Source organism: Oryza brachyantha, chromosome 7 (genome assembly GCF_000231095.2).
Source record: "Oryza brachyantha chromosome 7, ObraRS2, whole genome shotgun sequence".
In the NCBI taxonomy this organism is placed as follows: Eukaryota; Viridiplantae; Streptophyta; class Magnoliopsida; order Poales; family Poaceae; genus Oryza; species Oryza brachyantha.
In genome coordinates, this window is record NC_023169.2 from 17,677,309 (window position 1) to 17,703,822 (window position 26,514).

The 26,514-nt window shown below is 43.3% G+C and overlaps 6 protein-coding genes across 6 annotated transcripts; 4 read left to right on the plus strand and 2 right to left on the minus strand.

Annotated features, from left to right (window-relative positions):
• Positions 1–216: 216 nt before the first annotated feature.
• LOC102715499 (xylan glycosyltransferase MUCI21-like) lies at positions 217–2,626 on the plus strand. Its single transcript, XM_040525805.1, has one exon. It carries the CDS (start codon positions 317–319, stop codon positions 1,967–1,969), a length of 1,653 nt encoding a protein of 550 aa, XP_040381739.1. The 5' UTR covers positions 217–316; the 3' UTR covers positions 1,970–2,626.
• A 2,714-nt stretch (positions 2,627–5,340) lies between these two features.
• Positions 5,341–7,419, plus strand: LOC102718192 (XIAP-associated factor 1-like). Its single transcript, XM_006657996.3, has 5 exons — positions 5,341–5,561; positions 5,997–6,132; positions 6,277–6,414; positions 6,543–6,664; positions 7,054–7,419. Exons 1-5 carry the CDS (start codon positions 5,509–5,511, stop codon positions 7,220–7,222), a joined length of 618 nt encoding a protein of 205 aa, XP_006658059.2. The 5' UTR covers positions 5,341–5,508; the 3' UTR covers positions 7,223–7,419.
• A 267-nt stretch (positions 7,420–7,686) lies between these two features.
• On the minus strand, positions 7,687–10,057 carry LOC102715777. The gene is made up of 5 exons (XM_015838992.2): positions 9,452–10,057; positions 9,191–9,354; positions 8,095–8,788; positions 7,903–7,994; positions 7,687–7,817 (listed from the first exon to the last, which is right to left on the minus strand). Exons 1-5 carry the CDS (start codon positions 9,761–9,763, stop codon positions 7,703–7,705), a joined length of 1,377 nt encoding a protein of 458 aa, XP_015694478.2. The 5' UTR covers positions 9,764–10,057; the 3' UTR covers positions 7,687–7,702.
• A 2,288-nt stretch (positions 10,058–12,345) lies between these two features.
• LOC102716057 (thioredoxin reductase NTRC) lies at positions 12,346–17,009 on the plus strand. The gene is made up of 10 exons (XM_006658850.3): positions 12,346–12,593; positions 12,753–12,966; positions 13,060–13,165; positions 13,578–13,843; positions 14,380–14,659; positions 15,014–15,121; positions 15,571–15,657; positions 15,742–15,846; positions 16,446–16,576; positions 16,719–17,009. The coding sequence occupies exons 1-10, from the start codon at positions 12,398–12,400 to the stop codon at positions 16,777–16,779; spliced, it is 1,554 nt and encodes a 517-aa protein (XP_006658913.2). The 5' UTR covers positions 12,346–12,397; the 3' UTR covers positions 16,780–17,009.
• Positions 17,010–19,984: 2,975 nt separating this feature from the next.
• Positions 19,985–21,557, plus strand: LOC121054971. The gene is made up of 2 exons (XM_040526242.1): positions 19,985–20,942; positions 21,027–21,557. The coding sequence occupies exons 1-2, from the start codon at positions 20,327–20,329 to the stop codon at positions 21,170–21,172; spliced, it is 762 nt and encodes a 253-aa protein (XP_040382176.1). The 5' UTR covers positions 19,985–20,326; the 3' UTR covers positions 21,173–21,557.
• A 139-nt stretch (positions 21,558–21,696) lies between these two features.
• On the minus strand, positions 21,697–25,925 carry LOC102716336. The gene is made up of 8 exons (XM_015839271.2): positions 25,478–25,925; positions 24,932–24,965; positions 24,553–24,780; positions 23,508–23,597; positions 23,170–23,235; positions 22,995–23,089; positions 22,157–22,204; positions 21,697–22,022 (listed from the first exon to the last, which is right to left on the minus strand). The coding sequence occupies exons 1-8, from the start codon at positions 25,750–25,752 to the stop codon at positions 21,908–21,910; spliced, it is 951 nt and encodes a 316-aa protein (XP_015694757.2). The 5' UTR covers positions 25,753–25,925; the 3' UTR covers positions 21,697–21,907.
• Between the last annotated feature and the right edge of the window lie 589 nt (positions 25,926–26,514).

Genomic DNA, 26,514 nt, shown 5'->3' on the forward strand with positions numbered 1-26,514 from the left:
GATTTTGACTAGTAAACGAATATATGTGACTAAACAGTTATATAACAAAACCATATGAACAGATTTTTTTCACATTTAGATGCTCTCTACCGATCGGGGGCCCCACCCAGATGCTGAAAGATGTTCCATCAGTGATGTTTGGCTGGGTTGCTCTAGCATAGCTCAACCTCTTAACCGCCATTAGTTTTTTATACTCTTCTCTGAGCCATTTAAGCTCTCCTTGGCTCTCACCTCTGCTGCTCTATCACAATCCCAAAACCCCAAAAAACCTTCTCTTTTTGTAGCTGCACCAAGCCAAGAAGAGAAGAAGAGAAGCATGGTGCAACAGCACAGAATCTACATCCTACAGTTCAGGAAGGGCGAGCAGGAGCAGGAGGTCTCATGCAAGGTCTCGCCTCCCAAGGGCGGCGCCGGCGCCGGCGCCGGCGGCCGACGTGTCATGTACTACTACCATGACTATGGTGGTGGTGGTGGTGGTGGGAAGAGCGGCAAGACGGTGCAGCCTAGGGCGTTCAGCATGCGACGCTTCTTTGGCTTGCTGCTGCTGTCGTTCGTCTCCGTCGGGACGCTGTTCGTGGCGCCCGTGTCGTTCTTCTCGTTCGTGCACTCCGACGAGGGCGGCGATGCTGCGGCGGCGGCGGCGGCGAAGGGGATGGCGGCGGCGGCCGCGGCGTGCTCCGGGATGGGGAATGGTAGCCTTTGCTGTGACCGGACGTCCACGCGCGCGGATATCTGCTTCGCGCGCGGCGACGTGCGCATGCACTCGGCGAGCGCGTCGTTCCAGCTCGTGTCGTCGTCGTCGTCGTCCGGGAACGCGACGGCGATGGGGGAGGAGGAGAGGATACGGCCGTACACGCGCAAGTGGGAGGCGAACGTCATGGCGACCATCGACGAGGTGCGCCTCCGCCGCGTGTCCCCCGGCGACGCCGCGCGGTGCGACGTGGTGCACGACGTCCCCGCCGTGCTGTTCTCCACCGGCGGGTACACCGGCAACGTGTACCACGAGTTCAACGACGGCATCCTGCCGCTGTTCGTGACGTCGAACCACTTCCGCCGCCGCGTGGTGTTCGTCATCCTCGAGTACCACGACTGGTGGATCACCAAGTATGGCGACGTCGTGTCCCGCCTCTCGGCGTTCCCGCCGATCGACTTCACCGCCGACCGCCGCGTGCACTGCTTCCCCGAGGTGATCGCCGGCCTGCGCATCCACGGTGAGCTCACCGTTGATCCCGAGAAGACGCCGGAGGGCAAGAGCATCCGCCACTTCCGGACGCTCCTCGACGACGCCTACCGCGGCCGCATCCAGTACCTGGAGCGCCTCGAGCGCCGGGCCGCTCGAAAGCGCCGCGGCGCCACGGCCAAGTCGACCTCCATCGCGCTGCCGATCGCGCCGCCGACGAAGCACGCCTCGCCGGACAGGCCGAGGCTGGTGATCGTGTCGCGCACGGGGTCCCGCGTGATCGAGAACGAGGCGGACGTGGCCGCGCTCGCCGCCGACGTCGGGTTCGACGTGCGCGTGATCCGCCCTGAGCGCACCACCGAGCTGTGCAAGATATACCGGGAGCTCAACGCCAGCGACGCCATGGTGGGCGTGCACGGCGCCGCCATGACGCACTTCCTCTTCATGCGCCCCGGCAAGGTGTTCATACAGGTGGTGCCCCTCGGCACCGACTGGGCCGCCGGCGCCTACTACGGCGAGCCGGCGGCGCGCCTCGGCCTGCGCTACGTCGGCTACAAGATCCTCCCCGAGGAGAGCTCCCTCTCCCGCGAGTACCCCACCGGCGACCCCGTGCTCACCGACCCCGCCGGCGTCGGGAAGCGCGGCTGGGACGTGACCAAGAAAGTCTACCTCGACCGGCAGAACGTCCGGCTCGACCTGGCACGCTTCAGGGAGGAGCTGGTGAAAGCTCACCAATACTTGCTCGCCGGCGGCCGGCGCCGGCGCCGGCAAAGAGACAGCCACCAGTGAGCAATCAATCAACCGTTCGCTCTTTGACCAGCGGTTTGGTTAACCAAATTAACTACTCCCATATGCTATTATAGCTCTACACATTTTTTTTCCCATTCTTCTTCTTGTTTACATACTGACTTGACCTGACAATTCTTTGCATTAGATTGTGAATTGATGTACTTGTGATCCATGGTGGTTTTTACAAATTTCAGTTCTCTGAACTTGATGTGCATATATACTCAATAAAGAGATCAAATTACACTGCATCTGTACTACTACACTCTGAGGTGTTCAATTTTTTTTGCAATTTTGTGGTTGATGGTAGAGACGAGTTGGTGCTTGCAGGACAAGAGCTTTGAACAGCTTGCTGCCACAGGAGGATCTGTCTGAAACATGCATGCACAGAACACTACAAATTTGTGCAACTTTGGCAGGTTAGTCTCATCGATTAGGAGGCTGCTTACCCTAATTTCCAGCCTGGATTGAGGTTCCGGTTGGTTGAAACATAGTAATCAGCTTTTGTTTAGCGTCAATAAAGACTGCTAATTGGTGGCCATAAAGCTAGCTCTACTACCCTCTACCTTTCACGCTTGGACAGCTGCAACACAACGCCACTATCACCTAGTGAATTAGTGATCGAAAAAATCGATCTTTTCGATGCAAGAACACCCATTTCTCTACTCGAAGAAGGTTCGTCTAGCTAATTATGTGGATACACTCATCAACCACCAATGGTTATATACAATTTTTTTTTTTAACTTTGCAAGTCAATCACAACCATACCTAGAATTCCACAAAGGCTATAATAAATTAAAAGAAGAGAGATGGGATAGAAGGTGGCAACGGTCAGTGGAATCTCACCGTCAGATAATACACAAGTTGCAGTTCGCGATCCCTGCTCCTTATCCTCCTCGTTCTGCAGGCGAAAAAGGCTATGGCTTGTGCACACCATACAGGAATGGATTCTATCCCATGTCTCTTCTAAATCCAATACAAATAGTTATGAGAATTTCTGATAATAACAATAATAATATAGAGTGTAGTAACATCAATCGCTCCATCAAAAATCAAGTTTTAATTCTACCTACACATTGAGAGGGAAAAAAAGAGAGAGAAATTCAGGTGTGAACAATACCGTGACTATATACTCATACATTCATTTCATTTTTTTGACATACTAGCATATCACTCATGCGTCGCAACAGAATTTTATTGAAAAATTTTCTTAGCATGTTGTCAAATTAGAATTAATAAAAATAGTTTAATATATATATCTCGGTTGTTTTTTCTTAAAAAAGGGAAGAAGTTAGTAGTGGGGTAGATGACAGATTCACCAACAACCACACCTCTCTTTATACTAGATCATTTTGTGAGTTGAGTTTAGATCTAAGACTTTTGTGGAGTGATACATGTATATTTTCCACACGCAGAGGATTTTTTTTGGAATTTTTCATCACTACATAAATGATTTTTGAACAAACGAGGGGACATCGTCTCGAACATCGAACTAGCCTCCCTTACCTTACCACTCTCTAATGGCTGCTGCATGCATATCCAGTTGTACGACACTTGAAGTAGTGAAATTTTAGCCGAAATAACTCCAAGGTGTGAAGCTGCCCAAATGACATCGACGTCGTGACAGGGAATATGGTCACTTGAGGTACAAACACGCTGAGCCGCTGACTTGAAGTTGAAGATAGCATCTGCTAAGTGCTAACGTCTGCTTCGGCTCTTCCTTTTCTTTTCTTTTTTTTTCCCTGTGTGGGTTTATTTGTCCTGTGAAGACGACAACGTTTGGTATGAACAGTTTCACTTTCAGTTTCCCTCCCAAGAATGTCTTCACTTCTACTGTACCACTATAGCCCACTGCAGCAAGGATCAAATTGGTTGGTATCATGGTTAAAATCAGAGCTGAAAAAAAATATCATGGGATGAGTTATTGGCATATGGGGTCCAGATCTTTGTATGCCAACCTCACATATGATGTGTTTTATAACTCATTTGTATGTTATTTTCTCAAATTTATATGTTGGTTCTGGAAATAATGATAATTATTAAACAATAAACAGGTGAAAACTGGAAAAAGAAAAGATAATGAATGGGTTATAAGAGCCCACAAGGCTCGGTTATAGTTATGGATGGAAGGCCCAGTAAATATGCGGAAGATGTACGCAAGTTAGGCCCTGATATTTCTCTGTTGAGATGTTATTGGGCCGTCATGAGCCGTAAGCGTATATGTGCATGGCTGTGATTAGGCCGAAACTGGTTAGCTTAATGTTACGTAAACGGGCCTTTATATTCCTCCACTGCGCTTACACTCGTTTTAAACGGCCTTCTTTCTACCGGCATCAACGTTTCACTTGGGCTGATTGTAATCCGTAATGCCTCTTAGGCTCTTAACGGCCAAACAACAATTTATGGATAAAATTTATATACGTATGTTTTTTCAGTAGTATAGCCAACTACTACTAGATCTAATTAATCTATAATCTAATAGTCAATTCATATAATAATTACCTACAAAGCATATATTACATATTAATACATGATCTCACATGTCATATTCACATTGCGTCTTAGAGTATATGTTGTAGCTGGCTATAAATTTATAACTCATTGTTCTTTTCTCTTATCTTTTTAAAATATGTTTATAGCTAACTTATAGTCTGTTATTGTACCTACTCTTAGTGGTTTAAATTTAAATATAAAAGATAAACTACTTTTGTAGTTATTTAAGACGGTCTTCTACATCATCAAACCCAAATGCCCCAACCAGATTGTACAAAACTTATAGGCAATCCGAACTTTTGGACGGATTGACAACACAAGCCGCTCAGTTAATAAAGTTCAGTTTTCAATAAAAGTTTAACCAGAGCAATTCTGATGCAAGACACTAATCATATTTCTATATCCTTCGTGTCATAAATAAAATAGTACTAAACACTACTATTACGACGCAAACACTACTAATTCATATAAAATCTAATGTTACTTATCTCTCGTTATATTAGATTTTAGGTCTTATGTAAGATATAATTTTCTTCGTTTTTCTTCATTTACTCATTTGTCGTATTATCTTCCATCTCACGTGACATTGTGAATGCCTAGAGTGTTTATCAAATTATCGACGGCTTCCGCAAAATTCGAAGATAACGAGTGGTTTTTGATCCAGCACCAAAAGCTCCGAAACCTGGGCCCAACCCAGCAAGCGGTGCCGTACAGAAGCGGCTCATAAAACGGGGCATTGAATAGGGACAGACAGGTGGGCCCCGAGACCCGGTCAGGGACGCCACGCTGTCGACACAAGAGATACAGCCGAAAAAGGAGGCCACAGCTGCATGAAAAGGCACGACATCCGACTCCGTCTCCGTCTCCGTCTCCTCTACTCTCTACGATATATCTCTCCCCAACCCGTCTTCTTTTTCCCCACCAAACCCACCTCGCCGGCCGACCAGACCGCACGAAGCGAAACCCAGTAACCCACTCTCGATTCTCCGCCGCTTCCGGCTGCTCTGCTCGTCGCGGATCCCGCCGGTAACCCACTCTCGATTCAAGCCATGGCCGCCGGCTCCGCCGATCCCGTCGTCACCACCGCCACCTGCGCAAACTGGTAACCTTCTGGCCTTTCTCTTTCTCTCTGTGCTGGTACTACTTGTTTGATGCGTGCTAGTTATGTGCTTGTTGGCTTGTTGCAACATTTTTAGGCTATGGATGTGATATCGCAGTTAAATGTTACAGCTACTCCTGGAGGCAGTGTTGAAGTTCTTGGCTGCCAAGATGATATATAAATTTATAATGGCATGAATCTAATTAACCCTTTTAGTTTTGTACTACTAGTAGTTATATCGTGACAATGGTAGCTTTTTTTTGTTCTGAAAGGGGAAAAAAAACTCAAGCAATCAATTTCTGCCTTTCTTTCCGTGTGCAAGCAAAATGCTCAAGTTTTTTATTCAACCCTTGCTTGTTAAACGGTAGTAGTATGGTTGTCATGGTGTTGGGAGCACTTTACCTGGATGATTGACATGGTTCTCCTCAAATTCTTCAGCCATCGAGAAATTCCATCTCCAAACATCGAGTTGCATTCTGCGCACTGCGCGCGCAACCTTCAAAAATGCGAACACTGTGGAGACATGATTCCAAGGAAGCTAATGGATGAACACTATAATGAGAACCATGCTCCGGTATGTTAATGAATTTTAATATTAACCAGAGTATTGTTATGGCTCTTCAGAATGTTGCCGCTGTCACATTGCTCTTTCAATATTCCCATAGTGTCTGTATTACGGATTTAATCTGAAGCATCCCTAATCTTATTATGAACACAGGTGATATGCTCACTTTGCCAACAAACTGTAGAACGTGAGCTATGGGATCTACATAAAGGCTTACAATGCCCACAAAGGATGCTCGCATGCCAATATTGTGAGTTTGAGCTGCCTGCAGCCGATATTTTTGAGCACCAGGTATAGTTATGTTTCTCACCAAAAGCCACTATTCTGCAAACCAGACAATCATTCGATTTTCTTTGGAAAAATACAACTATAGAAGTATAGCCCGTCTCTTTTCTAATTATGCTAGTAACTTGGTACAGGATGTGTGTGGAAATCGAACAGAATATTGTCAGCCTTGCAGGAAGTACATCAGACTGCGGGAATTGATTGGACATGAAATCCAGTTCCATTCTCACCCCAATGTTGCTTCAGAATCTTCAAGGTAAAAGCATGTTTCTAAATTATGCACTTTACTTCGTTTAAGTTGACATAATTTTCTGTAGCCTCATGTTTTGGCTTGTATTAAACATAAGTGGAACAGCTTATTGAGGATTAAAAATTACTTTATGGGTAAAACTGTTATATACATGTTCTTGCCTATCTAAAAACAAAGGTTGGAAAATAAATTATGATGAAAAAAGCAACTCCAAATTTAAGTTTTAAAATTCAAATTTTTGGCTTATAAGCATAAGTGAAAAGAGGAGGCTGCAGTTAGATTAGCATTGATTACCAGCAAAACTAGTCAGTCATATGTGTTACTTTTTTTTGGTAGCAACCAGTAAATATATTAAAAGCAACTTTAGCTCACCTTTTGGATAATTTAAATTTCAGTGACAGAAGCACGCTGGAAGAAGAGAGTTATCCAGCAGAAGAGCAACCAGCACGGCCCAAGCCCCCTCAAGGTTTACATTGCAAGCAATTGATCATCACAATTGCGGTAGCTGGAATTGCAATTCTGATTGGATCAATTCTGTTAAAAAAGAATGGATGGTTATTATGATGTATCCAACATAAACATAAGCCTTATTAACGTGTAAATTCCCTTCGTAGTCTATGGGCTTTTATGTTTGAGGTCATTGTATGAATGACCTGATTAATGTGTATTGGACCAAAAGGTATTTCTACATGCTGGCAGCTGTTAATCTATGTAAAAATGTTTTTTTATTTACAAGTACGAAGCTTTACTTTTAAAAGTGATCACAGTGTTATTGATATATTTGTTACAGAAATGTACTTCTGTTGATTGTGGAATATAACAACTAACCCCTTCAACTGATAATATTTTAACATCTCCAATGGAAGGGGTAGTACATAGAAGCAAAATAAGTGCTTACGGCTACAATATTTGTACACAACTGACTTTTATGCAAGGTGTGTAGCAAAACATGTGCCTATGTTAGAAAGGGACGCTTTTTTATCCTATAGACAGTTAAGTTAATTCAGGGGAAATACAAGTCGAGCGTTGATTGAATGCAAGTTTTCAGCTATTGGCGATTGCTTTCTTCAAGTAGCTTGCGGTGAACAGTCCGTAGTTGATCGGTTCCATGTCACTGATTTTACCGAACTGCTTGTCGTAGAAGCCCCATAGCTCGAACCTGTTCCGGACCAAAGTATGAAGGAATTTTGTCAGCATAAAAGAGATGTCAATCTAAATACCACGGAGTATGAGAAAGGACATACCAGTATGCCAAGAATTGAAATGGGGCATACTTGCCGTAGATATCATTCAATTCCTTCTGAATAGAACTGATGGTGCTTTTTCTCTTGTGAAACTGCAGCAAATTTTCAGGCAACTCGTGAACATGACATATTGAAACCTATCAACCTGACAATCTTAGAAATCTCAAAGCAAGATACTATGGTAAAATGTACCTGCTTTAAATGTCTAATTGTCTCGGTGTCAGCTGGGATCATGTGGAAAAATCCCATACACATGAGCACATTGGCACGAGTGAAAGGACCAAATCCAGAGATTGTGGACAACTCCTCATTCAATCTCTCATATGAAGACGGGGTAGCTGATAGGCCTTCTAATGCTGGTTCAGACATTTTGCATATTCCTTCAAAATTTTCTAGGCATACCTTTCCTTCTACAATGCTTCGTGCAAGCATTACAATTCGTTTGGCTCGATACCCAAGATTACAACGCTTCGCCAGAAAGTCCTCATCAAGGTTTGCCAATTCTTCAGGGATAGGAAAATCTCCACCACAATCTTCCAAGCAAAGACCATTTCCCAGTTTAAGCTCTGAATGATCCAATGAGACCTCAGCTGTGCTGCCTGTTTCACTTGTAGCTGAAAGCAGGCTAAACGAGTTCTCATATGTTTGCTGATTTGTTGTGTCATTGCTAGTGCCAGTTGCTAGATTTGGATCCTCAAGGCACACCAATTCATCCTTAGCAAATTTTGTTTCAAGCTTCACACGGACATTCCGCTTGTTGCTGCGCTTCCTTTTACATTCCCTAATTGGAGGCGTCCTTGACTGAAAACGTTCAGTACTAGATGAACATCTTAGCTCCAATTGGAGGTCACACAGAGCAGCAGACATTGACAAGGTTCTTGTCCATCTGCAGTTAAACAGCACGGTTGTATACAATATTATAGCCTGCAGATACAATTATAAGCACTAGAAGTGCATTCTAATGCACCTCATCTTATCAACGTTTGTTACAATTCTTAAACAGTCCAGCTATACTCACTCACACATTCGCATAGCCTGTGCTTTGTTTTGGAATTCTTTTTATCCTATCTTATTTCATTATTTTATCGAAGAAATGTTTCAGACAACGGCACATCGCACACCTGCAAACATTCCTAGTGAAGCAAGCATGAGGCTAATAACCTGTTCTTATCAACTGCGAACATGATCTAGATTAGTGAATGCATTGCCACATTGGAGAATCTGGGAATGTCTAATCGCACACATGCAAAATGTAGCGATGAAAGGTAAGGGGGAAGGAAAACTGAACTGGCAATTGCAGAGGAGGATGCACTTGACCATGTCCTCGAACAGCGTGGGCGAGCGGAAGATGCGCCCGAACCCCGCCTCCCTCGCCACGGCGTGCATCGACTGGAACTCCGCCACGGCCCTCCCGTCCTCTTCCCCCAGCCGCAGCATCCGCCGCACCTGCTCCTGCCGACCAAACCAAAGCCCTCAGCAATCGCCAATCGGAAACACGTGCTAAACCCCTACTACCAGAGAATTTATCCAATACCATGGGAGCACTTACGAGGATGGAGCTCTGGTCGAGCGGGGTCAGGGAGTCGGCGGCGCCGAGGATGGAGACGAGGAGGGAGTCGGAGGGGCGCGCGGGGTGGCGGGAGACGCGGGCGACGACGGACGCGGCGCGGTCGGAGGCGAGGCGGAGGGGGCGCACCAGCGCGCGCGACGCCGGGTCCCATCGGTTGGGCGCCATCATGAACAGCCCGTGGCTGCACACCGCCGCCTCCAGGTCGAACGGCGCGGAGCCCGGGGGAGGCGCGCACAGCGGGAGCTCCAGCTCCACCACGGGCGCGGCGGGGTCGTCTTCTGGGGACGGCATGGCCGGTGGCTGGGGTGGCGAAAGCGCGCGGCGGCGGCGAGGATTGGGCCGGCCGGCGCAGCAGAGATTTTTGCTATTTTGCCGTTCTCTGGAATAATTAACCTTTTACCACTTCGATGAGTTTCGCTAAAATGCCGTTACGAAACACCATCTTATTTTTTTTTGTCATTTCTCCGTATGTTGTAATTATGGGTTGGATTTTTCTTTTCTTAAATCTACCTCGAACGTTTTTGCCCCTGTCTTCGCCCCCTGCCTAGCTCACAGTCGTCCAAAATTCTTTTAAAAATAACGAACACAAACATTTCATAAAAGCTCGTACCATATTTTATGTTTACTAGCTATAGCTCTAGCGCATAAAAGTTGAAGTATATAAAAGTTGAAGTATATACTTTAGTCGATACAAAGTCTTTTTTTTAAGATTCATTGTGATAATAAAAAAGATTTCTACATATTCGACTAAACCGATAAAAAATATCCTAATCTGATAAATCTATCTAAATTGATTTACTAATAGGATGCACCGACGTGATATAAATTGGGTTTTGCTAAAGATCCAATGACTGCTAGCCACAGAGACAAAATGGTCATAAATAAAATTAAAAAGAAGAAAACCATTTCAAATTTAGAGCAAAAGGAGGAAATGGCAAAAAAAATGCCATTGTTTGATAATAATATTTTAGAGAAACCCAAATCTAAAATGGTATAAAAGGTAAAACCCACAGCAAAATAGCAAATTTCTCGGCACAGCAACGGGCGAGTCCTTTCTGGTGGCTGACTGCTCAGTGCTCACTGAAGCGAACAATGTAGGTTGGCCGTTGAAGGACTTTGCTCTCGGAGACTTTAGAGAGCAGTCTAGGTTTTCTTTAACAGAAAATCTAACGTGTGTATCGCTTACTTTGGTATAATTTACGATTTACTATTGACTTTGTTCAGTCCCGTAACTTACTATCGAATTTTGCTAAACTTCTATAATTTGTCATCATTGTACCATTATAGGTTATGTTCTTCTAGTCTACGGTATTTATCAATTTTTATGTGCACGTTTCAAACGGTTAAAGACACATTTTCTACAAAAAGATTTTACATGAAATTTCATCATATCACTTTTGTCAAGAAGTAGATTTTCTCAATATTAGTAGTTTTTAATTTTATTGTTTATACTATTTCCTCCGTTTCAGTTTATAAGTCATTTTCACTTTTGTCACCATCAAACTACTTCAAGTTTAACTAAGTTTATAAAAAAATAGTAACATTTTCAACCCAAGACACACATATTATGAAAATATATTCAATTATAGATTTAATAAAACTAATTTGGTATTGTATGTTATTATATATCTATAAATTTTGTCAAACTTGGAGTAGTTTGACTTTAACTAAAGTTAAAACGAATTATAACCTGAAACAGAGAGTATTAAATATGTATCAAAAAAATCAGATAAAAGAAAACAACCAGGGGCGAAACCAGGCCTAGGGCAGCTATGCCTGCCATAGGCCTAGGTTCATAATCCCTTTAAAAATATGTTAAATTACTCTACAAATTTTAAAAATAGTTAACAATATATTAGCTTAGCTCTACTCTTTAAACTTTTTTGGTTCCGCCCTGTTACACAACCTATATTGTAATAACTAAAATGTCTCTAGGATGAGAACTTCCAAATTTTAGCCAACAATTAAAATATGATATTTTGGTTTTTGTCCTAGGGATAATTTGGTCATTAGAACTAAATTGTATAACAATGACAGATGCTAATTGGATGGCCATGGTAGATGTAATAAAAGTTAAGCAGAAGTTGTTGATATATTATAGAACTAAATAAAGTCAAGGATAATTCATGAAACTAGGAATTCTTTCTTTCTTAAATTATGTTAACGATAGGTATTATATATTTAATCAAGATTTTTAAAAGTAAATTAAGTAATAAATTAGAGCTACAATACCCACACAAATATATTAATTTTGCTCTAAACCTGCACTACAAGCAAGGTCAATAAAAGAACTAACTATTAGTTTCAAGAATTTTCAGTGTCACTAAGAGCTAACAAATGATCAACTTGTATAATAGTATAAGCACATAAACATGTACTATATCATCGTCAATAAATGGTCCATCTCTCGTACACGCATAGTGTCATAGTGCGTTTTTTCTTTGCGCTGCACGTAAGCATAAAAATAGTAATTTTTAGAGCCCGCTTACACCATCGCTCTAAATTGTGCCGTCTCACTTTTCTCTCTGGTCACCCAAACGATGACTACTGTTTGTCTTGGCCACGCTTGGCAACTAAAGTAAACATGTTTGTACAGAGACGATTAACATCCAAGCACGCAAGCCCAACAAGGTCTGGACGGAGGAGCCGCCAAGGAACTGCAGTTTGTGGTCGATGAAAGCTCAACGGCGGAAAGGACAACGGCGGAGCGAGGTGGGGGCAGAAGAAACCAAGGTCGGGGTCTCGGGGAACGGAAACGGGAGGAGAACCAACCAGCCTCGGCCGCGCGCACCGCAACCGCACCACCCCCCGCACGCACGACCCACCACCCCCTATCCACCCACCCATTCGCATCCTCCTCTACTCCACACACACCAGTCCTCCTCCTCCTCCGTTCCGCCGCCTCTCTTCTCTTCCCCCCTCGCGATGGCGCTCACGCGCCTCGCCGTCGTGGCCGCCGCCCACTCGGCCGCGCCGCCCTCCTCCCGCCGCCGCAGGGCCCTCTTCCGCCATTCCTGCCGCCCGCTGCCCGCGCCTCCCGGCGCTTCCCCCAGGGCGCTGCGCGCGTCCGCCTCCCCCGCCGCCGTCGACGACGAGGCCCCCGCATCCCCGCCTCCATCAGGTGCGCTTGCTCTCTCTCTATCTCTCTATATCTACCTCTCTCTTGCTTCAGAGATTCTAGATTGTAACAAGTCCACGCCGTGCGAGTTTGCCTGCGTGCTTCTCGCATTCGATCTGGTGCTGCTCTGGTGGAGCTAAAGGCGGCGAGTTGTTGGTGCAGATCTCGGCAAGGGAGTGGAGAACTTGGTGATCATTGGCTCTGGCCCGGCAGGGTACACCGCCGCGATTTACGCTGCTCGGGCGAACCTGAAGCCCGTCGTGTTCGAAGGCTACCAGGTCGGTGGCGTGCCTGGTGGGCAGCTGATGACCACCACCGAGGTGGAGAATTTTCCCGGCTTTCCGGATGGAATAACTGGACCTGATCTAATGGACAAGTAACAGTGCTCATTTCATTGCCCTGTTTTGAATTGATTAGTTAATGTTAAGCTCACTTGCTCATATCATCGTGGGACCATGGGTTATGCCAGAATGCGGAAGCAAGCAGAGCGGTGGGGTGCTGAGCTTCACCAAGAGGATGTTGAGTTCGTGAACGTAAAGAGCAGACCGTTTGTTATTCGTAGTAGTGATCGTGAGGTAAGCATCACTGTGCTAGTCCACCTTTTCCACAAGGTGTCATTGTTTGTTTGTGTACTTTATGGTAATTCAATATTCTTGATAATAGCGATTTTTCTTTTAAGAGGTACTACTGTATTAGTATGATGTAAACAAAACTATCAACCATTCAATTATGAATGAAACAAAAGAGAGCTGGTCAAAAGTTCTGTCAGGGAAGGACTATTGGTAAACAATTTTTATATGGTTAACTTAATTAGCTCTTACACTCTTGCCAAGTCATGTGCTTTAGTTCTTTAGGTGTGCTGTAACTTCTCTTTCTATAAGTATAATGACCAGTTTGATATAGCAGTCATATGTTACAATTTATAGTGCACACAGCTACTTTGGATAGCATTTTTGCTGCGCTCATCCCAGTGAGTCTCCTATACAGGTGAAATGCCATAGTTTAATCATTGCTACTGGTGCTACTGCTAAGCGCCTTCGATTACCTCGTGAAGATGAATTTTGGAGTAGAGGTATCAGTGCATGCGCAATATGTGATGGAGCGTCCCCGCTCTTTAAGGGTCAAGTTCTTGCAGTTGTTGGAGGTGGTGATACAGCTACAGAGGAAGCAATATATTTGACAAAATATGCCCGTCATGTTCATCTACTTGTTCGAAAGGATCAGCTACGAGCATCCAAAGCTATGCAGGACCGGTAATGCACTTTCAAGTCTTATCCTCTATATATTTATATGAGATTTATCTGTAAGTGACTATTCTGTTCATGTAAACATCTTGCCCATGAATTGTTAGACCTCACTTATTTTGTGTGTTAGCATTTGTTAATAGCTTAAACGACCATGATAGGACATGAGGATTGCTTTCTTCTTTTCAGCTGTAGTATATTTTCATTTTTATAACCCATTTGCCTTTAAGATCTGGCTTACAAGGGCATAGTTATATCTATGCGGGCTACAGCCATCAAATAGTATTACAATTAACACCTGATGTGGACTATGCAACTTTGTAGCTTGGCTCACTTTTAGCTCACCATATTAGATAATGGAAATCGAATATCGGTTTATCTTTAAGACAAACCTGAGGACCAAACATTCTGTAAATTATATATACATGAATTTGCTATGTTCTGAAGGATGTTAGCTCCTCTTCAGTTGCATGAAATATTAATGAGGTAAAATTTTCAATTCCCTGGATGTTTGGTTAACAGGTTGATTATGGCGAATGTTTCAGAGTACTCAACAATCCCAACATAACAGTACATTTCAATACAGAAGCTGTGGATGTTGTCAGCAATAACAAAGGCCAGATGTCTGGTATTCAATTGAAGAGAACTGACACGGAAGAGGAATCAGTTCTTGAGGTGAAAGGTCTATTTTATGGCATAGGACATACTCCGAACAGTCAGCTGTTACAAGGTCAAATTGATCTTGACAATGCTGGTTATATTTTGGTTGAAGAGGGCACTGCAAAAACATCAGTTGATGGCGTATTTGCTGCTGGTGATGTGCAGGTAACTCCATCCATCACTTCATGTATGTAATTTCTACATGGCTATAATATGTTTTGCTCTTGGCATTTGAATATACCTGCCACAGTTCATATGTGCCATTATCATTAGTATGTCATGTCTTGTCATAGGCTTGTTGCGCACTTGTACATCATGTCTTCTTATATTTGAATAATAGCTGAATTGGAAGATACCTTGTAGGAAATGGAATTTATGTTGTGCTAGTATCAAGCTGTGGGGCCTTTGCCTAGCTCATTGTTCACATAATTTCGTGAAATTGAGAATGAGTATCTTTTGGCCAATTTCTTATCCACTTCCACCATTCTAGTTTTGATGTTTTTTAGTGTTTATATTCAGGATCATGAATGGAGGCAAGCTGTTACTGCAGCTGGATCTGGTTGTGTAGCTGCTTTGTCAGTGGAAAGATACTTAGTTGCCAATGATCTTCTTGTTGAATTTCACCAGGTATTATCCTGCTACGCAGCATATCTCTTTGGTGATTGATGCTTCTGTCTACATTATTTATCTCAATTACTGTTGTTCCAATGGAGGCTGGCTGTCCACTGTCCAATTTTGTCTATGATCACTGTTACACCAAACTCCACAGGAATTTCTGCTGTTGGTCTTTTTCGTCTAAGTTAGGTGCTTTAGTTGCCATATATAGCAATGCTATGAAAACCATTTTGGGCTTTTATACCACATATGAAATTTGAGTTTTGACTTTATAAGCATGTATTGGCATCGCTATGTGAAATTGAAATAGATTTATTCTAGAAATGTAAAAGGATGGAACAAAAACTATCTCATAGTACAGTATGTATACTCAATGAATCTTTAGCTTTCTTAGCTAATCATCTCTAGCAACCAACCAGACTTAAGAGACACTCTTTATTCTAATTTTTATTAAACTACAGCCTGTTCGTGAAGAAAAACCAAAGGAAATTACAGACAGAGATGTTGAGATGGGCTTTGACATTTCTCACACAAAGCACAGGGGACAGGTACCTAACAAATTTGCTTGTACTGTTGCATTGTATTGGTGCAAACATTTATGTCAAAACTGATTTGAACTTACTTCCTTGCAGTATGCACTCCGTAAAGTATACCATGAAAGTCCAAGGCTTGTCTGTGTTCTATATACTTCTCCGACATGTGGTCCCTGCAGAACCTTAAAACCAATTCTGAACAAGGTTTGTTCTTGAAATTTGAAATTGGACTTCAATCATCACAGGTTCTCAGTCTATACAAATAAAATGGCCTTCATACACAGCTAGTCTTCTTGGCCATCCAGTTCCTCGATCATTGTGCATTTATAGTGACTGTGACATTCCAGTAGGCCACCTTGAGCTAATGGTTTTAAAGTTCATTATTTGATCCACAATATTTGTGGGTTAGGTACCATTTCAAGGTGCTAACTTTGTGATGTTCTTGTGCTCTGGAGTCTGGACAACACAGGGTTTTTCAGTGCTTCTTGATAAACCTAGTAGAACTGATGGTTATATAAGACGCAGCCAGATTTGAATTTTGAAACTTAAGTTTAAACTAATTTGTGTTTTTTCATTGCCTTGTATTTTTCAGCCTTGATTTTTAAACCACTAAGAGTAGAAGTATACAAGTCCTGCCCCCCAAATCATTTCCTGTTGCATCGTTTATTTTTTTGGCTTATAAGCAGTAACTCAACCAATGGATCTATTGTTGCTCAACCAACATCGGGTGAAGGACCATTCTATAGAAACACAGTTATATGATATCAGCTGTGCTTATGTTAGTTTTTTGATAATCTTTTCAGGTTATAGACGAGTACAATGAACATGTTCATTTTGTTGAAATTGACATCGAGGAGGATCCTGAAATAGCAGAAGCTGCAGGCATCATGGGAACACCATGTGTTCAGTTTTTTAAAAATAAAGAAATGCTCAGGTTCGCAGTCTTTACTTGGAGTTGTTTGGTTGCTACTCGCCTATATATATACCTTATCATCGGTCGTTTCTCCCAAGCTGCCTAGTTAATATGTTGCCATAGTATATCCATTCTTATCCTTTTTTAACCTTGGACCATGCAGGACTGTCTCTGGTGTTAAAATGAAGAAGGAATACCGGGAGTTTATCGAGTCAAACAAATGAGCTGAACCAAACATTCGTTTCAAATTTTAAAGTGTAACAGTCTTTTTTTGCCCATACTGACTATTTCTAGCTGCCACTCCGGTGGCCAATTTTTGGTCAAAATTTTCAGATGGGCCGGGTGTAGTGGGATTCCAGAGGAAAATTAGCCGATCGCTCCTATTGAATTCAACCAATGTCACAGAATATGTATATTCTTTTGTTGTACAACAAGCATTGGCAGTTTGTCTTGACACCATGCGAACTCCTCCGTGATAGTATACGACTTCAAGATTGTGGTCAGTGTGTATCATCTATTTGCTGAACATGCTATGCAGTATGCTTGCTGGAAACATACCCAGAAACAGTCAGGTTTTTGTCGTTGGCCAGAACAAACTATGTTAATGCTACGAACGTAAAATTAAGGTCTTCCTTATTTGGAACAGACGGATTTTATGGAGATTGTATAGAAAATTAGCAGTTTCATGTAAAAATCCTGTAAAATTAAAGGGTCTCAAGCACAGCCTTTTGCTGCAAAGCAGAGGATGCTCTGCTTCCTCCTTCCGCTAGGAGGCAAGGACCGAACCGGCAACCAGTCAAAACTTATTCTATATAAATAGATCTTTAAAATATCGTAAAAATGAAAAAAAAACTTATCCAAAAATGATCCGCTGAGCACACGTTGTCAATAAGCTAAGTCATCTTGATCGACGCCAAAATTATTGGTGCTGAGCTAACCTAGAAGAAAGGCGATTGTTGGATGTTTCATGGAAAAAAGTCAAATAATATTTGTAAACAAAAAAATATTTTTTGAATAAAAATTTTATATACGTATTCTTAGCGACATGAAAGTCAAGATTGAAAAAAATATTTGGTGAAAAGATTCTAAAATCAAATCTAAGTTTAAATTTAAAATTTTAGCTTATAAACATAAACGAAAAGATGGGAGCAAGATACTAAGATTTTTATTTGGTCCCGTCTGGAGTGGTTAGGGATGGCAATGGGTAGGGTTTGGGACGGGTTTTGTAAAAATCCACCCGTCACAAAACCCATGACAGTAAGCTAAACACATACTCGTAAACCTTTATGAATGCAAAACTAAACCCATACCCACACCCGCTGGGTATCCGAAACCCAATGGGTACATTGAAACCATCTCAAACAAAAATATCCTAAACGAGACATCTCCATGAGTATATTGAGGTTTTTCAATATATAATTGCAGACAGCAAACAAATACTGTTGATAATTGATTAATATAGTAACAAGAAAATGAAAAGAATACAACAAGAAGCAAGTAAAACTAAGCACGTCGAACTCTAACGCTGAGTCATCACATCATATTGATGCAAGCATCCATTCATGCATTAACAATTATCTCGTGCTCCCGATTTATAATACCGAACACAATAAGCATACTATTTACCAAGTATTTCAACTTGTCATTAGATTTTTGGGGCTACAATGGATACTCATGGGTTAAATCTAAAATTCGTACCCAATCCATAACTTCACGAGGCCATGCCCATAAACCCATAGGTGTAAATATCCACCCATACCCATATCCACCGGATACAAAACCCGTTGGTGCCCCGGACCCATGGGTCCAATTGCCGTCCCTAGGAGTGGTTCAATGCGCCAAGGCTTCACCTTGGCCATCTGGGTTTGAATCCCCTCAGTGCAGTCTTTTTTTTTTTTGGAAAATGGTGTCTATTTGTTATATTATGCTAATTAAGGATCGTTAATAAAAAATACAGAGGAAAGAAATACACCGATGAAGACTAGAATGCAAGTAGATATTTACCGTGGTGCTTAATTGGTTAATTTTTTTTAATTGAGCTTAGATGATCGGCCACTGATAGAAGGGCTCGATGTAAATGTCAGCAGAGCCAACACATCTAATTGGTGCCACTTACTAGTATTTGATGTCGAGAATCAGAGCTGAGCCCCCTCCATGCCAGTTTATTGCCTGCGGTGGTACTTGTTGTCAGGGTGATCGGTATCGAGCAATAGTACCTTGATGATAGAGATGTTAGCGTCGAGAAAAAAACATCTATTTTGTTTGAAGTTTTTATAAGAATATAATAGTGAAAATTTTCTATGAGATTAGTAATCAACAAGAGGTGTCTCTGAACTATATTCTGACTCATGGTTTGCATACTCTCATCTTTAGAAGAGTTTTTAACCATGTGGATAGACTGCAGTGAGAAGAGTTAGATAACCTTATTAGATTGATGTCTCTTCTGCATACTAACTCTGAGGTGTTGGGTTGTAGATAAGAAAGGGAGTTATACTTCTATCGATGTATCGTATCGATGTATCGGATATTAACCTTTAGGGGGGTTGTAGATAATGAGATGAGAAATCTGTGGAGCTGCCCTGTTCCCCTGAAATTTAAGCATTTTCTTTGGTTGGCTTGGAAAAATAAAATTCAATCAGCGGGACAATTAAAGAAAATGAGATGGGAAGGATCGGGGTTTTGTCAATTGTGCGGCTCCTTTGAAGATTCTGTTCATATTTTCTTCCAATGTCCAATTGCTGTTTTTGTTTGGTGCATTCGTAGAGATGTCTTAGGGTGGAATAGAATCCCTTCTAATTTCGATGATTTTGTTAACTCTACTTTCTGGCATCGTTATTCTACACATCATAGAGTTCGTTTTTGTTTGCTTGCGGCAGTTCTGGACTGTTAGAAATGATACGGTGTTTAGAAATTTGATTACTAAATCTCTTATTTCCATCCCTCTCCGGGTGGTTTGTTTCTTATTACAGTGGAAATCCTTGCTGAAGGAGAGCGAAGTCAGTTTACTGGAAGATTGAATTGAAGCGCTTCAGTTTTCAGTGCGAAGATTCAGGGAGACTAGGACGGGTGTTGGCTAATGTTTTGTTGTCTTGCTTTAGTTCTGTTGGTGTAAATAGATGATCATTTTGGCCAGCTTTTGCTGCTATGTTTTTGGATTGGGAAACCGGTAATCCCGGTATACTCTGTGTCTTTCGAACCAGCTTTATTGAAAAAGCAGGGCTACGGCCTAATTGTTTCGTGCTGGCTAGACATAGGTCACCCCTACACGCTGGCCGACTTCCCCCCACCGTTCCAAACCGGCAACCCAAAAACGAAACGAACGGCGTCCCGGCAAAAGCAATCACAGCCAGGCTTTATGTTATCACGCAGTTATCTCATGATAACCTCGTGGTTTTTACTGTAACCGCAGATCCCAGGTCAGGTCGGCGAGAGGAGGAAGGAAGCGCCCAACGTAGCGAGCGAGAGACGAGTCACGGCACCACGCGTCGGCCTTCCGCCGCGCCGGGGCCTCCAGAATCCTCCTCCTCTCCGTTTTATCCCTCCCACCACCCAAAACCGGCGAACCACCCGCCCGCCCAATCCCCGCCTCAAACAAATAACCCGGCCCCACCCAACCCTCTCCCAAACAAAACAAACAACCCAAAGAAAAGCGTAACAAATCCGCACAGCCACACGCCACCACCGTGCGCCGCAGGAACCGGCACCGCCGTGACGGCGACGGCGACGGCGACGGCGACGCGACGCGCGGAGGAAGCGGGGTCCGCCGCAGCAATGGAGGTCGCCGCCTCGCCTCCCCCTTCCAAGCCGCCTCCGCTCCGCCTCGCCCTCAACCCGGCCGCTCTCCTCCGCCGCCCCCACCCGGCCGCATCCCCCGCGGCCGGTGAAGCGCCCCCGCCCGCGCCGCGGCCGCTCGGCGTCGACAGGCTCATCTCCTTCCTCTCCTCCCTCGTCCTCCCCCGCCGCGAGCGCGCGAAGCAGCCGGCCGCGAACGCTGCGGCGGTGCGGAGGGAGGCGGCGGAGAAGGAGGCGGAGGCGGAGAGGCAGCTGGTGGGGTGCGCGGTGCCGCTGTTCCGGCCGTACGTGGCGCAGCTGCCGTGGCACGGCGGGACGCGGGCGTGGCTGTCGCGGATGTTCCCGCGCTACGGCCACTACTGCGGCCCCAACTGGTCGAGCGGCAAGGAGGCCGGCTCCGTGCTCTGGGACCGCCGCCCCCTCGACCACCTCGACTTCTGCTGCTACTGCCACGACATGGCCTACGACACCCACGACCAGGCCCAGCTCCTCCGCGCCGACCTCGCCTTCCTCCGCTGCCTCCAGACCAGCCGCCAGACCCGCGCCGTCGACGGCGTCGCCGCCGCCGCCGTCTACCGCTCCATGTGCATCTTCGGTCAGCTCTCCACCCACCCCCCCCCCCCCCAAATAAATCCAACACACGCCCATTGCGTATTCCAATGCGTTCATGCGTTTGCAGGGCTTAAGACGATCCTGATACCTTACCGGACGAACCTGGTGCGGCTGCAGACCGGGCCCAACTACGCCGACGCCTTCGCCGACTTCGTCAAGAGGATCGCGTCGTCGTCGGGGAGGCCCGCCGGCGGCGACAAGCAGAGGCTGTGAGATTGCTTCTGCGATCGCGGTGGCGCCGAATCCCCCAACTAATTGGGGGAAATTGGGGATTGAGGTCGTAGTGCCCTAATTGTGCATAGCTCGAGTTTTGATTCGATCGAGGAGGTGAGGGATAATATGTATATATATCCTCTTCTAATTGTAGTTTCTGATGAGAAACATTGGGATTGGGGCTTTTTTTTCACTGTGAATATAGCTTAGCACATGATTGATTATGTCAATTGTATCAAAATGTGGGCTTCATAACACAATGCAATTATGCAGCATGATTTTGCTTTGGTTGAAGGCAAAATCTGTTCTGAAAGGACCGAAATTTTTTAAGATCCACTAGCACCAAATATTCTCGTTTGACATTCAGCATTATCTGAACTTCAGTTCCAATGTTCCAGTCCTTAAGCAAATACGTAGTGATTTTCTAGCTTTACCTAAATTTATCGATTAATGAATATATATGATTTATATATATGTCTAAATTCATTAGCATCCATAGATAATGAATCTAGTCTGCTGCTATGCGACAGAATAGAAGAGGCTATGTATTAATGTATGTATGTTTAAACTTAAAACTCTTCGTATTTCATTTCATCGAAGTTTTGTTCCGATGGGCTTTAGAATTCAGCCCTGTTCGATGGATCGCTAATCTACCAGACTATACATGAAGATAAATTACTCTATGTACTTATTTATATAAGTTGCATACAATTATACGTATGTTAGAAGAAGGATCTAGCTTCTCACATAAGCATGTGGAAACAATCTGGGGAAGTAAGTCTGCTTCGCCTTGACAATAGCCCAGTAGAGAAAGAAGCAAGGGATATGAGCAATGGCCATAGCGAGATACCTGCAGGGAAATAATTTGTGTTGTGAGGACAACAAAACAAAATTAAGCAACAGCATAATTGGTGTTGTGAGGACAACAAAATTGATGGATGGATGGATGGATGGTTTGATAAACTGAGGTGAGCAACAGCATACCATAGAGGAGCGCCAGATGATGAAAGGTCAAGAAATGGGTATGGCCACCTGGAGAATATGGAAAAATGATTTACAACACTATAGGTAAAACTCAAAAAAATAGAAAAACTCTTTCTTACTGTGCGCAACAACACACAAGCCCCTGTTTCAAACTCACACTTGAAATAATGCACATATTAGAAATATAAGTGTATTTTATTAGGAAATTGCTATGCGTACAATTAAGTTGTGCTACGTACGGCTAAATTGATCAACGGCTGCAGTGTCACTCCTTTAATTGATTGATGGCTGCATGTTTTTAGTCGTAGAACTTGGTCGTAATATAGCAGCGCTGATTTTATTGTGATATGGCTTTACAAATTTGAGCACAAACGGTTTTGCATCTCTATTAATAAAAACCAAACGTGATCAGAACGCTCATACATGTACAAAATGGTCCAAGAGAAGCAATAAATTTCACTGATAGGTAGGAATGGTGGGTAGAGTATAGATCTCTAGCGTTAATTGTCACGTGGTCATGATCTGTTCAGAACGTACATGTCCATACTCCATATCTCTTTGATAAACCCTGGCATATGGGCATGGAAATGCCGCAATGACCATGTACAACCTATTGCAGCATTCTACAGAACCTCTCTACTTTATATTGTATTTTTTAAAAAACATCTAGTGCCAGTTCTCCCTTTTTCTTGAAGTATCAATGTGATTTGAATACACAAACGACATTCTAACTTTTCATCTTTTTCTTACTGGACGCTCTATAACATGGCAAACTGAAGGCACTCAAGGGATTCCATTACAATGCAGTAAGTAAACGGCAGCAGAGGGGATAACTTACCAGGATATAGCTCCAGAAGCATGAAGGACCCATTGGAAGGTTACATAGGCACAGCTCCAAAATACAAAGAAAGCCAAGCGGTACCAGGGGAAGGGCTGAAAGGAGTGAAAACAGTCAAGTTTAAAATAATCAAACCAACCAAGGCAAAAGGCATGACAATATGACTTAGTCTTACCATATTGTTGAGAAATGTATCAATCAGTAGAAAAACAGCATTAAGAGTGTGCATGCCATCAGTAACCTACATGAAATTTTAAAGGACAAGGTCAGCCAAAAATATAAAACAATTCTTTATTTCACCAGCTACAACCCCTGGCTGTTCATTACTATTAGATGGTCTATGCTTTAATACTACTAGCATATTAAATTTTGTCACAGACCATGGGTTTGGATTTTGCAATGTGATTCATATAGCTCAGTATAGCAAGTACTATGCACCACTGGAACATAATAAGGGTTGTCAATAAAACTGATTTACTCTTCAAGCAGAATAAACATCCTGAAATTACATACAAAGGCAAGCCCAAACTTGTCACGGTAAAAGAATGGCACGAGAAGTCCCCAAAATGTCAGATCAGTCAGCATTGCCGCACCTGCACTAGTCTGCAAAACAGGCAGCAGCATGATATAGTTTGTTAGCGCAGAAGCTCAGTACCCATGGTGCAGGCAGAAAGATCTTAGAAAAGGAAAGAAGGAAATAAGGTAAAAAAACAGCGAAAGAAAAGAAAAGGTGACTAAAATACAATAAGTTTGAGCATGGTAGATTGTGTTGATTGCTAAATAACATGGATAACATAAAACGTAGCTATGGCATTAGATTAGTTTTTTGAGCTGAATAGTCCCAAGCAACCAGGTGATGAACTTGCTCTAGCTTAGCACATGCACATGATTCAAATAGAGTAAATTTCACGAAACTACATATATCATGGTTCAAGTTGCACAAAACCATATGGGTTGTGACGTGTGGCACATAACCCTGCATATTATGATTTTTGACAAAACCACACCATTAACCAATTGAACTTAATACTATATCAAAATAAAAATGCATAATCTTAGGTGACTACAACATATATATGATGTGTCAAAGAAAATATAAATTTGATATAAATTTATACGTAATCTTGTAACCCTTAATTACGGTGGAGTAAATAATAATTGGTCAGAAGCGTGGTTTTATGAAACTCAATGGCCATAATACATGTGGTTATGTGTCACATAGCAAAAATCCTGTGGTTTTGTGAAACTTGGTTTATAGTACCCATGCTTTTGTGAAATTTACTCATTAAATAATAATCGGTCAGAAGTGTGGTTTTATGGGACTCAATGGCCATAATACCTGTGGTTATGTGCCACGTAACAAAAACCCTGTGGTTTTGTGAAACTTGGTCCATGGTACCCATGGTTTTGTGAAGTTTACTCAAATCAAATATGACATCAGGTGTTACTAATGTGTATAAATTTCATAAAACCAGTAGCGATTTAGAATGTCAGTATTGTAACCAAAGCACATAGTATGTCCATACTTGGAATTCCAGAAGGGCATGTGAATTCAAACCTGGTAAATGATTTGCATGCAACGTCCCCATAATCCAGCTCTTCTCTCATTTGCTATATGTTCATGATAGTTTGTGATGTTCTCCTCATCCCTTTTAGTCTCTTCAGAAGAAGCGGAAAAGTCACGATTTTCCTCACCATCGTTAAGAAATTCATGGGATTCGTCAGCTTCCTTCAAGTCATTCTTTGAGTAAACCCAACATCCATGAGCTGATATAGCAGTTGCAAACTAAGAATAGTACACACAAAATCAGTGAAGGCATCAAACATCAGGCAAGCTAGAAATAATAACGAGGATAGGATATAAAAATATATAAACACATAAGTAAGCACACCCAAAAGAAAAGGCTGCACAAACAATTTGGGATCAGAGAACATACCGCAAAATATATCACGACTAATAAAAATGTCCACCTGCAAATTCAAGGGAGAATTAAAGTCAAAAGCGCAGTTAGGAGCCTCTAAGGAAAAGGGAAGTTAGGAAATAATCCAATCAAGAGTCGGAATACAAACAACAATAAGTGGGCTGATCAACTGATCAACCGCATGCCTTTTAAGTTCTAAATCAACCACTGCAATAGTATTTAAAGCATTAGAGAGATCCATTCGTCTGGCACGACCGCACGAGGCAATTAGTTCAGTGTGGTCAAACCAAAAGCAGAAAGCTCCAAATCTGAGATACTGTGAACAGCCAGTGTCAGCTTATCAATATGCAAATAAACTTACGCACTTTATCCAATCCAGCTATGTGAAAGCACGCTTTGAACAATTCCTGCTGGTTAAACGTAATTTGTATACCACAAACACGCTCGCGTATCCACGACGAAGATCTTTGTCATATCTGTTCGTACGAACGATGTGTGCGATGTTTGTCTCGACTATTCGAGGGAATTAAGATCAGGTATTGGAGGAGGAGGAGGTCGTACTGGGTGTAGAAGAAGAAGAGGTCGATGCCACGGCCGACGATGAGGCGGACGAGGAGCGCGACGGCGGCGGCTAGGGCGAAGGCGCGGTAGCCGAGGAGCCAGCCCGGGTGGAGGCGCGCCCAGCAGGGGACCCACAGGTCGGTCGCGCGGAGGGGCGCCGCCGCCCTGCGCAGGTGCGGGAGCAGCGCCGCCGCGGCCGCCGTCGGCAGCACGATGAGGGCGCCGCATACGAAGACCTGCCACCGCAGCCAGTACGCCGGCGTCTCCGCCGACATCCCCCCTGCGCCGACGTCCTCCCCAGGCGCCGGTAGCGGTGGTTGACCTTGCTCGCTTCGCTCCCGCGCGCGGGCGCCCAGCAGGAGTAGCAGCGACGGGGGAGGAGGAGGAGCGAGCGAGTGCGAGGCGGGGGATTTGGGGTAGTTGAGTTGGTGCCGGGTGCGGGGGCGCTGCGGCTACGTCGGCACGATGACGACGACGACCGCGAGGCGCAGTCGCAGTCGCAGTCGCGGTCGCGGTGAGGCCGAAGTAGACGCCGAGACGGAGATTGGAGGGAAACCGTGTGATCTAGCTCTTTTGGAGTTAAGAAAAACAATTAAAGTTATTTAGTAATTTAATAAATAACTTATTATGTAATTGATGTGGTTGATTTTTTATTTGCGGTTTGATCTTTCGTATTATTCATATTTTTTATTCAAATATGTAAAATTATAAATCATACTTAAAATTATTTTATTAGTAAATCAAATCATAACAAAACAATCAATAATTATATATATATTTTTTGAATATGACAAAGTATCAAACGTTATTAAATATAGATCTAAAAGTCAACGACGTCAATTAAAAAACGAAGAGAGTATACTACTATAGAAATATGTAAGAAAAGTTTAACTTCTATAAGTTAGAAATATAAATGTCTCTAGATATGCTTATCATGAACATAGTTTGATTTATTCGTTTTATTATAATATAATGATTGAATTTAGATGCACACGATTGTGTGATAGATCACATATTAATCTATTTCATAAAAAATA